Genomic DNA, 15,196 nt, shown 5'->3' on the forward strand with positions numbered 1-15,196 from the left:
CAACACACAACTGCCTTTAGAAGTCAGAACCAAGCACTCGTCTGACTTACCTGAGCCTTTTTCCACTTGACGGAGATTCACTTGTGGCTTGAGGCCTCCAAGCTTGGCCACGCCATTATCTGCGGCACCTGAAGGTAACATGGAACATAATACAAACTTGTGAGATGGAAATGGGTCCCTTATAGTTTGATCCATTCAAAAACACTGTTTAAAGGGCTCATCAATTTGATGCATGGCCAAATTCAAGCACTTTTAAAGGAGTTTCAAAGCCAATTTGGCCACTTCTCCGGTACCATTCTAAAAGAATAATACATTACTATATAGTTATGAAGAATAAAAGATCAATTGTCATTATCATTACTATTATTAATCACACCGGAACTAAAAATGTACTTAAGGTTGGTGGTGATAGCCAAGGAAGCCGATTCTTCTTGAAATTAAAGGAGCTGTACAGAATTTAGAACTTTGTTGCTCTATGCTGCCATCTCCTGGCTTGCGTCATCATTGAAGGCCCAGTCACCTCATGATGCGTTTGCATTTCTTAGACGCGCTCAAATAAACTGGTGTCACGGAAGTCAGAATGTCAGATTTGTTAAACAACATGGCAACCTATTCGCGCATTTACAAGCACTTCACCCAAATTCAAGCACTGTAACCCTAGAAAACACAACATTCAATTTCAAGCATTTAAGGATTTCAAGCAGCTGTACGAACATATTAGGTTCCAAGACAGGGGGCTCAGGGGAGAGCTGGTGAGGGACTGCAAGCTCTTCCCGCCGGTTTGTTTTTTCCTTTACATTCGCTCGTGTAGCATGAAAGTGGTGAAAGTAAGAATTGGCCTGCTCCTCGTCCAAACACCAACCACCCCCAAAATGTTTTTTTTTCGAGCGATTCAAAGAAAAGCACGCACATCATGAATGAGGGTGCAATCGTGACTTCAAGCCAGTAGATGGTGGCGGAGAGTAAGAAATTCTGCCTAACTCCTCTAAGCGACGCACCATTTTTAAGAGAAGCCTAGTCGGGGAGCAAAGTAGGGAAAATTTCTTTTTTCACCTGTGTCACACGGAAGGATACGGTCAACAATATTGAGATTCGAAGTCACATTCATTTGCGACAAGTAGTCTCAAAAGCCTATACACACTACAGCAGGGTTGTCAAAGTCATTTGAACTCGGGGGCCACACGATAGAACAAACATTCTGTCGGGGGCCGGACGAGGAGATTCAAGAGAAAGAAAAAGAGAGACAAAGAAATAAGAGAAAGAGGGAGGGAAAAGGAGAGAGGGCAGGAAAAAGAAAGAGAGAGAGAGATAAAAAGTCGTGAAAGGGGGAAAAGAAAGGGAGAGGAAGAAATCCAAAGAGAAATAGAAAGACAGAAGGAGAGAAAAGAAGGGTAGGAATGGAGAAAGAGAAAACAGAGAAAAGGAAAAAAAGGAAGTTAGAGCAGAATAAGGTTAAAAGACACAAAGAGAAAGAGACAAAGAGCAACAAAGGAAGAGAAAAAGAGAGACACAGAGAGTGAAAGAGACAGAGCGTGGGAGAAAAGGGGTGAAGTCAAATTGTCAAGTCAAGTCAAGTCAATTTATATAGCCCTTAATCACAAAAATGTCTCAAAGGACTGCACAGGATTACAGTTACAAAATGACACAATGACCTGATCTTAAACCAGCATGCGGGCAAGGAACAACTCAAAAACCTCAGTGTGAGGAGAAAAGAGAAACCTTGAGAAAGGACCTCACATGTGGTAATCCCCCTTCCAGGATTGACCAGGGTGAATTACAATTAGCATTACTGTACACATAATAGTAAACATAAGGTAAGATAATGAAAATGTCCGGAAAGTGCATGACATCAACGACGCCCCCAGCCTGCAAACCAGTCCAGAAAGTCTATGACGGCCACGACGCTGCCTCCCGTCTCTGCCAGCCGGTAAATGCAGGGGTTGACATGCTGCAGGTCAGACGCCGGTCCGCTGACCCATCCCAAATCATCCTTCTCCTTCGTATCAGCCAGGCAGGCGTCGGAAAGAGACAGGACAAAACAGAATATGAGGTGGGCATCAATCATAAGCTCATAAAAAGAGAGATTGAGAGAAATACAAGTAGAGTGTCTTTGTTCGAGGCACCTGGCTTTGGCAACATCAAGTTGCCATTTTTCAACCTGCAACCTGCAGCTTGTTTTTCTCTTGCGCTTCTCTGAGTGTTGTCTCGCGGGCTGGATTCAATCCCATAGCGGGCCTAATCTGGCCCGCGGGCCGCCTGTGCACCACAGACTATCAACTGCAACCATCCCCTGATCTAAAACCTACACGATGGCAAGGAAAAACTCAAAAACCTCAGCTTGAGGAAATGAAGAAACCTCGAGAAGGGGCCGCACATGAGCTAATCCCATTTCCAAGTTTGAGAAAAATGACAACGTCATATTGATGTCCTATTTCCCATTTTTACCAGTCTTGCTCTTCTTTGCTTCCAACTTTGCATCCCTGCTCAAGTCACGCTTCCTTGACTGGGGAATGTGGACTGAAGCAGTGGCCGCTAAGGAGAAAAAAATGAAAGAGGACATCCATAAAACCAAGTTTAATCTTGAGTCATTACCTTTATTACCTGCAACGGAAGCCCGACCTGATCTCGGTCCACCGAACGGGGGCTTCTCCACCCCCGTCTTCGGCCTGGTGGCTGGTGTCGCGGAAAACGGGGAAATGACACCGGCGCAACAAAGCATCAATCGCAAGAATTCAACGTCTTACCCGATGTTGTCGGATGCAGACTAGCTGCACTGGACAATGCTGTCGTCTAAAAAGACCCAAAAAACAGAAACGAAAAGACGAAAAGTCATTGTTGATCCCCAAAACGGCCGCACCGTTTACACCGTTTAAATTTGCTAGCAGTGAACGAGATTTTAGCTCGTATCGCATTTTACGGGCTATAAGGCGTAACTATAAAACCCCAAATTTCCCGGAAATTTAAAACGGTGCCTTATATACGCACACTGACAAATACAGTGGCTAAAATTGGAAACGCATCGCTACAATGAAACGTACTGCGTACGGTAACCGTTTTACCTTTGGGAAACATAGTTTAGGAGTGTCCTATAGTGGTTAATTGTCGCTAAAAGGGAAACAAAAGAAGCACAACCACTTAGACCAGTGTTTTTCAACCAGTGTGCCGCTGGAATTTGCCCAATTTTATCTTTACAAAAAAATCCGGCCATTATTCAGTATTTTTGCCATCTTCAGACAAGGAACTGCAATAGGTTAAAGTAGGCTTAACCGCATTTGCTCAAAGTGTGTATTTCTAATCAGTTGATGCTCCTATTGGCATTCTCTTAGACTTCCAGTCTTTGTTTAAAGGTGTCAGTGCTTTTCCATGGGGTTGGTCGTTTGTCTTTGTCTCAACATACCAGTACTTTTCCGTGTCTTGCATTTTCAATAAAACACAGAGGCAGACGGGGGGAGGGGGGCTAGAGTGAGTGAGTGTGGACGAGTCAGTTGCTTGTCTTCTCTGCTATTCTCCCCGCTGCAGCTGGTTAAAAACATAACAAGTCCTTGCCTAATTTTTTTTCGACCGTTAGCCAATTTATAGCTCTCCCACACGTCAGTGGTCTGCTTCTTAGACCGCAAAAATAGTCATCCAGATCAGTAGGTGGCAGTAGATTTTTATATACCAATTGACCGCTCATGAGGTAGCACACTCCATTTAAAAACTTAATTTGTTAAACAAAGCGGTTGAAGATAGCGCTGTAAAAAATTAAAACAAAGCACATCATTCTTTTTTTATTTTAAGTAGTATTTTCTTCTTTTTATATACTAATGTTGTGGAATGTGGATAACAACTCATGATCAGTATGTAGCCATCTGGTGGAGGTCGTGGGATGACGTTGTTGCAAGAGGTCACAAGCTGATTGAGGGAGCCGGGGCGGACGACCTTCACGAGATATCTTAACTTTATTTGAGATCACTGAAAAGCCAATGTTGAACATCTAGAACTTTGAATGTGTCCCGAATGCAATAAAGCGCGTTCCCTTTTTGCCACATCTCCTCTCTGCGTATTTTTTGGATCGACGCCCAACGACGATCGCTCCAAAACTAATGATCTGCATATGAGGTAGTACAGTGAAATATTTGACATCGCTTCATTTTCAAACATTGTGTGAGAGTAGCAAACATATTGCAATGACTTGAATGTACTCTTGTTTTAATTGTTAGCACATCTTAGCTTAGAATGGATCTGTATAGTTAAGCAAGCTGACGGGACTTCTTGATACTTTTTAGGTTTATGACGACTTTATAAGGGTCACGGTTGAGACTTCTCAAGGTTTCTTAATTCCTCATGTTGAGGTTTTGAGAGTTTCCTCGCCTGCGTGTCGGTTTCAGTACAGGGGATGGTGTCATTGAGGCCCGTGCGGTCCTTTGAGACATTTCCGGATGAAGGGCGTCACAAAAAAATGGGAATTGACTCGAAAAACGTGACAAAAGAAATATTGGGAGGGTGCATCTTGTAGTCCAATGCGAATTATAGTGTGGAAATTACGGTACATTGTTTGTAGCCTTAACGGATCGTTACCAACAGCTTTGTCCGAAATTGCAATATTTTTGTCATTACGGAGCCTTGGCTTCCCCGACGCCACAGTCCAACGAGCAGGACGCACGCTTCACCGGCACGACCGAGACGGAGACTCCGGTAAAAACGGGTGGGGGACTATGCGCTGCAATAACAGCCGAATCATTGATACACACTGCTCACTCGATATAGAGTTTCTGGCAGTATCGTGTAGATCCTTCTATCTACCGAGAGATCTAACTGTGGTCATTGTGGTTGCCGTTTACGTTCCACCGGATGCTAAAGTTAGCATAGCGCTAAATCCCCAGCCCGCTGCTATCAATAAACAGCAGCTCGCACACCCCTACGCAGCTTTTATCGTCGCCGGCGACTTTAATCGGGCATGTTTAAGGACTGTACTTCCCAAATTCATTCAATACGTGGACTGAGCAACCGGGGGAAAAAACACTGGACCGTGCGTACAGTAAGATCAAATATCTAGTTGGATCCAGACATCTCTGTCTGTCCCTCACCCCCTCATACACCCCCCTCCGGAGGAAAACAAAGCATGCAACAAGGACAGTACAAACGTTTTCTTTGTTCTCTTTATCCTCACTGTAAAACGTGGACCTGGAGTGCCACGTCCAATTTCGTTGTCACAATATATTCAACCCATGTTGTAACAATGACAATAAAGTTAGATTCTATTCTATTCTAATCACGACCACCGATTTCAGCAATTTCCAGACGTCAACTTTTCCACTTCCACCCGTGCCGGCGAGAAACTCAAATTTTCATTACCTGTGCAAGTGTCTTCCGTTGCGTGGAGCTGGAACCCGAAGACGGTTTCTCGCTGCGCCTGGGAAGCGACGTCAAATGCGACCGTTTCAAGAAAGGCAAGAGCGATTTTGCGGGCGCTTGAGACGGAAGCGTTTTTGAAGGGCAGACGTCCGATGTCGCGACAGCCGTCACCCGGGCTTCTGGTTCGGAACAGAGGTTTGGCTGTTCCTCAGGTCCCGGCAATTTGCCGTCTGTCCTGGCACAGAAATCCACCGTTTTGCAGCGGGGCAGGGGTGTGGAAGCGATAAAAGGTCTTTGCTCCAAGGTGGGGTCAAAGATAAACGTTTCAGCCGGGTCGTAGGTCCTCGATAGCCGAGGAGGACTCGCCTCGAAGGTGTTGTGCCGACTCCCGGACAAACCGGTCTCCGATAGAGTGACGGCGATGTTTGGCGCCGGTTCGGCGTCAAAAGTGTTGCAGTGACGGGAGACCAGGCTCGATTCTGCCGACCGGACGTCTGTGGTGCGATTGGCTTTAGACTCTGGATCTTGTTCCGGAAGTCCACTCAACAAGGAGACACTTTTATCATCGGAGATGGGCTTCTCTTCTGGTTTTGGAGGGACGCTCTCTAGAGATGCAGGTAAAACGGGCTCCGAATTCGGGTTCTCGGACTCCGCAATGCGTTCGGGACGACATTGAACGGTGCCTTTTGTGTCCCAGGTGTCAAGTGCCAGCAGATCAGAATTCGTTATGTCCATCGTGAAGTTCATTAGGTTCTGCGATGAACAATCTAAAGAGTCATCGGTAAAGTCCGGTATGGTCTCCGTCTGCAATGAGAAAGGAGAAAAATATGCATTCAAGTTGGAACATTGGTCAATGTTCCCTGTCATTTTCCCCGAGTCTGAGCGTTGACACAAAGTCGGTGAGCAACGCTTGAAACAATAGTGAGCAACGGCAATCCCAAGTGTGGCAAATAAATCATGATCAAACATGTCCAAAACTTGACATCGTGTTACATTTTGCTGAGTTTTCGGCAATGCAAAATTATTTTTCACTTTTGAATGAATTGACTACAAACATCATTTGTTTTTACAATTATTTCTCAAGATTTCCATTTCTTTTATTCCTGGTATCTTTTGTCGCATAATATTAACATTTTGGGGTTCTTATTGAGTCGGCCCCCCTCGGATGGGTCTGGCCTTGATGCGGCGAGGGGGCTTGCGTGTTCCAGTGACCCTGGAGAGCGATACCGTCGGGAGCTTGCTCCTGGTAGGGTCACCCATGGCGGGCCGGTCTCCGGGGTAGGTTCCAGACAAACAAAGACCCCAGCGTGTCGGTACGCTGTGAGGTGGCAGCCCCACCAACCGACTATCCTGCGGAGGGCTAACAACTCACCCAGGAGAAACACACTTTGTTACGAAACTGACCAGAGAAAGAAGCCGGACTGACCAACACGGTAACGGACCCCAGCCTGCCCCCGACCAACGAGTACGGATCGATCTTCGTCATAAGACCCGTGTCGCCACCTGGAATGTCCAGACACTCCTTCGCCCCGGAGCTGCCACCCTGCTGTCCCGAGAGCTCTGTCGCTATAACATCACCATGGCAGGGCTCTGTGAAGTACGATGGCAAGGCAATGGTGAAACAACAGCTGGCAACCATTGCTACATCTGGAGTGGCCCCGAGAGTCGGACCGGCCTTTACGGTGTGGCTCTTGCCATTCCAAAAGCCCTCCGGAGGTCCCTCATCAGCTGGACACCAATAAGTGACAGACTACTGTCTGCTCGATTCCTCCACCATCACGGCAAGATGACAGTGATCGTCGCCTACGCCCCCACCGATGTCGCTGATGAGGATGCGAAGGACGCGTTCTTTGACCAACTCCACCAGGCTGTCAACCAAGCCCCACCACACGACGTCACCATCATCCTCACTGATGCCAACGCCACTCTATCCAGCATTGATCGGTCCCCCGGCTCACCTGTCGGCACCACCTTCGTTGACAGCACAACAAACGACAATGGCAACCGCCTCCTCCTCCTCTGCCACCAAAACAACCTTTGTGTTGCTGACACCTGGTTTCCCCGGAAATGCATCCATCACTGGACGTGGTACAGCCCAGATGGCAGAACCAGGAAGGGATTGGACCACATCCTGATATCACGACGCTGGAAGTCGTTTGTAACCAACTGCCGGGTGTTCAGAGGAGCACAGCTTGGCAACACAGACCATCGTCTGCTGGTGGCCCAGCTCAAGCTAAAGCTCCGAGCCAACCAGCACAAGACTCTGCCTCGCCCCGACTCCTCCCGACTCAGCGACCCCAACATCGCCAGAGACTTCAGTTGCTCCATCCGCCGCTCTCTTGATACCCTGGCTCCTGACAAGCTGACAGACTGGGCGGCCTTCAAGGAAAGTGTCCTCCAGTCTGCTCACAATGTCCTCGGACGCCCGCGATCCTCCCCGAGAAAGCCCTGGATATCAGAGAGGACACTAAACATCATAGACCAGCGGCGTGAGGCCCGACTCCGAGGCGACCTCACAGAGTATCGGAGACTGAATCGCCTGCGCAATGTGGCCATTGCTGAAGATAGGGAGAGGTTTTGGCAGGCAGAAGCCCAACAGCTTGAGTCCGCGGCCAACAACAACAACATGAGCCGCGTATTCAGTCTACTACGCCAAGCCCGTAGCGGCCCACACATAAAGACAGCCCTGGTAAAGGACTCAGACGGCAACCTCATCATGACAGAAGCCAACTGCCTCGAGCGCTGGAAGGAGCACTTTAGCCTCCTCTTGCAGCACAGCACCATCCCGGCTGATCCCACCCTCCTACGGGCTGCGAGCACAGCACCTCCTAACGACACCTGCTGCACAGACCCCGTAACACCCGAGGAAGTGAGAGCTGCTCTGAAGAAGCTGAACACCAAGAAAGCCCCCGGCATCTGTGCCATTACCGGCGAGATGCTCAAGGCCGGCGGTGATGGCATGGTGGAGTGGCTAACCCGCCTATTCAACCAGGTGTGGGAATCGGAGCAGCTGCCCACCGACTGGACCAGAGGAGTCATCTTGCCCTTCTGGAAATGCAAGGGCGACAGGCTTGTCTGTGGAAACCACAGAGGCATAACCTTACTCTCCATCCCGGGCAAGGTCTTTACCAGGATCTTGCTCAGCCGTGCCCTTCCAGCAATCAGAAGCTGCCGCCGTCCCCAGCAGGCTGGCTTTATGCCCAACCGCTCCACAACGGACCACATCTCTGCCGTCCGTTTGCTGATAGAAAAGACCCGTGAATTCCGTAAAGATCGCCATCTATATATCGGATTCATTGATCTGAAGGCCGCCTTTGACACCGTCTGCCACTCTTCACTGTGGAACATCCTCCAAGCTCTCAGAGCACCACCCAAGATCATAGCCCTGTTCAAGCTGCTCTACAGCAACACAGAGAGCTGTGTCCGTATCAACGGCATTGACTCCGACTGGTTTGCTATCTCCAGCGGCGTTCGCCAAGGCTGTGTGGCTGCTCCCGACCTTTTTAATTGCATCATCGACCATCTGATGTTCAGGGTTAGTGAGCGCATCCCCGGAGTGTCTTTCGGCAACTACCACCTGACTGACCTGGAGTATGCTGACGACACCATCATTCTCAGCACTTCCTACAGCCAGCTGAGAGACGCTCTGGGCATTTACAGCGAAGAGGCAGCGCGGCTTGGCCTGCAAGTGAGTTGGACGAAAACCAAGTTCATGTATGTCGGTGATGGACCAGATCCACCTCCCATCCAAATTGGTAGCGACATCGTAGAGCCTGTCAAGAGCTTTGTATATCTGGGGTCCATGGTGACAGACAATGGGGACCTAAAACCAGAGATTCTCCGCAGAAGAGCCCTGGCAGCATCTGCTCTGCAGTCTCTCTGGAAACCACTCTGGCGGCACCAGACCATCGCACGCAAGACGAAGCTCCGCATTTACAACCTCGCCGTACTCCCTATCCTGCTTTATGGCTCAGAAACATGGCCCCTGAACGACACCCTGGCCACAAGAATCGATGGTTTTGATAGCAGGGCTCTCAGAACCATCGAGAACATCAGGTGGCCCCAGCGAGTCTCCAATAAAGAGCTCAGAGCCCGCACGTGCCAGCCCCAAGCATCTTCCTTGGTCGCACAACGCCGCACCCGCTGGTTTGGCCATGTCCTTCGTCTACCACCAGACCATCCGACACGAGCCATTCTCCAGTTTGACCCAAAGGCCGCAGGCTGGAGACGACCACGAGGGAAACCCCGCACTCGATGGCTCGACGTCGTTGCGGGCGACCTCCAACAACACGGAGTTGCCGTAGAGGATGCAGAACAGCTGGCACAAGACCGCCAGCATTGGAAAAACCTGGTTCATCTGGTCGGCTCAACGCACAGGGACGGGACCCCCCGACCTTCGCTGGAGCAATAACTAACTAACTATTGAGTCGGTTGCACGATACACAACAGTATTTAATTACTTTTATGAGTGGAAGTACAATGTTGGCAACAAGATTCACTTGATATCATTGGAAATTATTTGAATGCAACACAAACTTTTTCCTCTTTTTCCCTGTTTTTTCTTTTTTTTAAATTCCTTTTTAAAATAAATCTCATTGTGTTTATTTTTTCCGAGCTGTTACTTTTTTCTTGCTTTTTTGTTCTCTATTACCTTTTTTCCCTTTATTTGCTTCTGGCTTTTTTTCCTGCTCTTTTTTTCCTCCTCATTTTGTTTCTTTTTTTCTCAGCTTTTCACTACTTTTTCATTTTGGTATTTTTTTCCATTTTGTTCTATTTCCCCCCTTCCTTTAAGTCATTTTGTGCAGAATTTTACATCCCATTTGCTCGTGTAGGGAATAAAGAAGCAAAAACAACCCGAAGAGCCGTTTGGGACCCGAAAGAGCCGGTCCTTTTTAGTGAGCCAAGCCGAAGAAGCCGGCTCTCAAAAAACTCTACTGACGTTACTCAACTTCAACCTTGACTTCAAAATACTGTATTTGAAATGAAATGATCTGCATTTCTATAGCGCTTTTCAACTCAATGACTTCCTAAAGCGCTTTACAATGTGTTCCACATTTCCCAATAGCGGCCTTGCAGCCATGTAAGGCGCTAACCTGCTTATTGGAGGTATTAGGGGTTCAGTGTCTTACCCAAGGACACCTCGACATGTAACACGGACGAGCCGGGATTCGAACTGGGATCCCTTGATCCCAAGACGAGCGCTCTACCTCCTGAGCTACTGCCGCCCAGCGTCAGGGGAACCCGTGTATTTTGACCTTCGTGCACTGTCACTTTGACTGAATTGGCTTCTTAATGAGCAATTTGGAACCCTGATTTTTGTGAGCTGGCTAGATTTTCTTGTGCGCGGAAAAGCTCTGGGTAGTGCGCAATTGCGCACACACGCAGAGGAACATTGGCTGGGGTTTGCATTTACCTCAATCGCACGGAAGGATGGACTGATGGGCAGATCGAGAAGTGTGATCTCCGGGAAAAGTTTCTCGTCCATCCTCCTCCTCACTTGTGGCGGAACAATGCTGCAGGAAACGTTTCATACAAAATGACGAGTTGGAATTCAAAATCTGTTCAAATGATATGAGCTACTTTCAAGTTAACCAGCGTTTTGTTTCAAGGCACACTACATTGTCCTTAGACTTTGTATAGAGCAGTGTTTTTTGACACGAGGCAGACTTATTTTCATGAAAAAAAATTGGAGGCACACCGTCCGCTTCAGTTGTTTTCAAGTTTAGCTATATTTTATGCGTTTTTATCATGATGAGGTTTTTAAGGTTTTCCTTTCCCTTTAAGGATTTTATATTTGATTTATTTGACTATAAGGGATTTTTTTACAATCAAATACAAATTACATTTAAATACAAATACAGGGGGATTACCAGATGTGTGGTCCCTTCTCAAGGTTTCTTCATTTTCCTCATGTTGAGGTTTTTGAGTTTTTCCTTGCCCTCATGTTGGTTTCAGATCAGGGGATGCTGTCATAATAATCTGAAATAATAGTCTGTGCAATAACCTGTGCAGCCCTTTGAGACTCTTTGTGATTAAGGGCATCACAAATAAACATGACTTGACAAAAGATATTAATTGGCTGAGCTGTGGGGCGAGGTCATTGTAGCCTAGACAAGAATGATGTTTACAGAAAAACAGCAAGAACGGGGACAAGGGCTGACGCCTGTGACGCGGGAAAGGAGACATTGTTTGGCTGATAAGCTTTCTTGTTGTGAGTTTTTTAGACGTGGCGGCGCCTTTTGGCGAGGAGGTGGTGAAGCTGGCACCTGACCCGCCCCATGGGGGAGGAGCCAATGCCCCAGCGTGTGGAAAAGACGGAAGACAGAAGAAGAGAGACGAGAGATCGTGAGAGGGAGGCTCACCGAAGACTAATTCGGCTAATTGGATGGAATTCACTTAAAGACTTTAAGAAAATAAATCTGCCCCCATGTGAAAATGTCGGCTATTCTTGTTCATTTTTCCATAAAGAAAGGAGCATGCGTTGTTAGGAGAATAAAGTTTGTTAATGGAGTCAGATAACTAATTCGAACAATTTGTTAAATGCTACATTTTTAGTAGTTTAAATCCTAACAATAGTCATTACTGAGAAGATTTGTTCACAAAGGTAGGTTGCTCCAAACATGCACAAAATTCTAGCAGCCAGGCGGCCTTGTTCATTTGGGGTACCCTGAGGCGTGTTCAGGAGAGTAATCAGACATGTAGTCGCTTGTTAATCGCTTGCCGCGCACTGCTGAACGTTTTGTAATCGCTCACTGTGATTGCCTTACTGATCCAAAATGGCCGACGACAGTACAATGGATTTCGTTCTACAGCTTGCTTTGAGCGAGTTGGCTGATATGAGCGACAGTTCGCATATTGACACAGTTAAGGTTATCCTAAACGCAGTGGAAGGGTCATACCTGTCTTGCATTGTTCACAAACATTACCAGGCAATGTAAGACGATACATCGCCAACAGCACTCGTCAGGGTGAGATCCTCCATCTTCTGCACTGTCGACGCCATGTTGGAAATCAAAGTAAGCGGTCTTTCTCCCGTGATTACTCGGGCACGCGAGCGCTCAATAATCACTGGCCGTTCAGAAGCTAGCGATAGCTCGCGATAGCAATCGCTCACTCTCCTGAACACGCCTCTGGTAGTAGATACTGATCACTCTGCCCCCTAGTGGACAATCTGTGAATTGCATCCTGTTACAAATGTGAATTCCATGTCGTTGGAGCATTTTTTTCAACTTTTGAATTATCCTGTAGGCCCGATTAAACCTCCTTGTGGGCCGTATGTTCGACACCCCTATTTTAGACGAAACAAAGTGTGTCCGGTTCCGAAACCCAGAACTTGACATTTAACGGCAAACATTTCCTTTTGAAGTGTTCGTTCGATTTACGACCTAAATCAAGATCCAATAAAATCATCAACAATGACACCAATTATTTTATAGGATGGCAAATAAATAAAAAATACAAATGACTTTATGGAGGACAAGCGCTTACCAGAAACACCGATTTCAAAATACTGAAACACTCTTTCAAACAATTATAAAAGTGTACGTCTTCTTTGTGTATTTTTAAACACGGAAGCTGCCTACAGCGTCGCTATTTGCCTCAGCGGAGAAATGAGTGTACTGCAAATATCATATACAACGCTTGGGCCAATACAATGACTGAACCATCAAATGCAAACGTGTTGACATTAAAGGGACAGTTCCTCCGAATGGTACAAAATAATTAATTCTCTGGCACCATGCTACTACGGGGTACTCATTTGACAATGGTTTCGTTCGCATTTTACAATACAGTGCCATCTAGTGGTCAAATAGGACAATGTACCTTTAACAAGTGGGTGGCTTAGCTCAATTCAGTCCTGAGCTACGGCAGCCCAAGAGTGCCACAATTCAATTCAAATTCAAACGAAATTTCCATTCAAAAAAGGTGTCATTTTTAAATAGCCTTTATAATATTTTAAATGATTTTTAGTTTTTACTTTTAGGAGCCGTTTACTTTTTTATAATCATGTCATTTGAAAAAAAAAACATTGAAATAAAAACGGACTTTGCACAGTTGCATCAAATCAATTTAGATCATCCTAAAAAGTATACTGCGCTCAAATTTAAAAAACATGTAGAATTTATTGATGATATCTTCGTTTTAACAACTGAATTATGGCTTCCATATTGCGCTCTGACTGAATATCTAAATTTTAAAACAAAGATGTTTTGATTTAAAATTAAGAATCATAGTACCGTATTTTCCAGACAATTGTGTGTACCTTGTTAGGAAATAAACTATTAAAATGTATCGTTTACCAAATTGTTCAAATTAGTTATCGGACTCCATTAACCAAACATAGCCTTCATTCACCTAACAATGCATGCTCGTTTCTTTTTGTGAAAAATCGGACAAGCGACCAGCATTTGTTGAGGACCTGGGAAAAAAATGATGGCGCCCAACTGGCCCCGCCCATGTGGCGCCAGCTGGTGTAACAGAGTTGAAATTTGATTGTTTTGAATGTTTTTTTGAATTCTCACAAAATCTGTGTTTTTGTTGTATTACTGTTAATATTCCGGTACCTCATTCAGTTGTTAAGTCATGGGCGTCTGCGACTGGTTTTTTTCGTTTGGCACTTTATGGGCTTCAGCGCTTGCCGTAGCTTAAGTGATTTTTGTAAGCGCTGAAGGTAAGCTGTGCCCAATATCAGTTGGATAAAAAAAATGCATATTTTGCTGGACATTTGAGCTGCTTTCGAAATTATTTTTGTATATGAAGATATATAAGTTGTTCTAAATGATGTGTATTAAAAAAGCACTAAATAAGAAGTTAATACAGCTTGAAATGAAAATGCAACATGTTTTGTTGCAAACACGCCACGAGGTGCGGCCTGTTGAGTGATGACCCGTTCTTTTGTATCTTCAATGTTTTAGATAATTGCAGTCGAGAACAGAGACCCCTGACTTTTGTATTGTTTTATTTACTGAATGCAGGTACGTGGGAAAGTTATGTTCATTGTTATTATCGAAGTTTCATTATTAATGTGCTCGCATGTTGTCTGCTTGCCGTTGCTGAAGTGATTTTTGTAAGCGTTGAAGATAATTGCAGTCGAGAACAGAGACCCCTGACTTTTGTATTGTTTTATTTACTGAATGCAGGTACGTGGGAAAGTTATGTTCATTGTTATTATCGAAGTTTCATTATTAATGTGCTCGCATGTTGTCTGCTTGCCGTTGCTGAAGTGATTTTTGTAAGCGTTGAAGATAATTGCAGTCGAGAACAGAGACCCCTGACTTTTGTATTGTTTTATTTACTGAATGCAGGCAATAAACCAGAGATTGTGAAACCTTGGGTCGTGCATGAACGATGGTCGCTACACTAGCATGTTGACAGATTGGCTCCCTGTCAGTATTTAAACTCTGTCCCGTCAGTCCCCTTTTGTCGGTCTGTCTGCGAATCTCTGTTTTACACGGCAAGCCCTATTATCGCCTGTTTCATTGCTTTTGTTTTACTCATCCCATCTTTGATGGAAGAATATTTTTGGAGGGAAAACATTCAAGGAGAAGTGTAAGTAATACTCGTTAATCAACCCATTTTGAAAGGTTTTATGATCGTTTCGCCCGTTAGGCTATTTGTAGTGGGAACCGATATCAATCCATCAATTATCTACACCGCTTATCTTCAGTAGGGTCACGGGGGTACGGGAGCCCATCCAAGCTATCTTCAGGCAGTGGGCAGGGACAAGCGACCGGCATTTCCACACAGGGGCAGATTTATTTTCTTCAATAATTTGACTTGAGTGAACTCCATCGAATTAGCCAAATTAGTGTCCCTCTCGTTCTCCCTCGATCTTCTCTGATCTTCCCACGTCTTTTCA

General features: G+C 45.8%; 1 protein-coding gene across 1 annotated transcript; it reads right to left on the bottom strand.

Annotated features, from left to right (window-relative positions):
• Positions 1 to 766: 766 nt before the first annotated feature.
• LOC148345441 (uncharacterized) lies at positions 767 to 12,443 on the bottom strand. Its single transcript, XM_088325895.1, has 4 exons — positions 12,237 to 12,443; positions 10,751 to 10,850; positions 5,338 to 6,141; positions 767 to 1,996 (listed from the first exon to the last, which is right to left on the bottom strand). Exons 1-4 carry the CDS (start codon positions 12,245 to 12,247, stop codon positions 1,850 to 1,852), a joined length of 1,062 nt encoding a protein of 353 aa, XP_088182021.1. The 5' UTR covers positions 12,248 to 12,443; the 3' UTR covers positions 767 to 1,849.
• Positions 12,444 to 15,196: the final 2,753 nt, after the last annotated feature.

Source organism: Urocampus carinirostris, unplaced genomic scaffold, assembly GCF_059441175.1.
Source record: "Urocampus carinirostris isolate Australia breed hairy pipefish unplaced genomic scaffold, RoL_Ucar_1.0 HiC_scaffold_42, whole genome shotgun sequence".
NCBI lineage: Eukaryota > Metazoa > Chordata > Actinopteri > Syngnathiformes > Syngnathidae > Urocampus > Urocampus carinirostris.

What these genes read in the sequence shown, in the direction of transcription:
- LOC148345441 (XM_088325895.1), bottom strand. An exon ending in CATCCTTCCGTGCGATTGAG is followed by an intron (nt 6,142 to 10,750) that starts GTAAATGCAAAC and finishes TTCTCATTGCAG; the next exon opens with ACGGAGACCATACCGGACTT. An exon ending in AACGGAAGACACTTGCACAG is followed by an intron (nt 1,997 to 5,337) that starts GTAATGAAAATT and finishes GCTGATACGAAG; the next exon opens with GAGAAGGATGATTTGGGATG.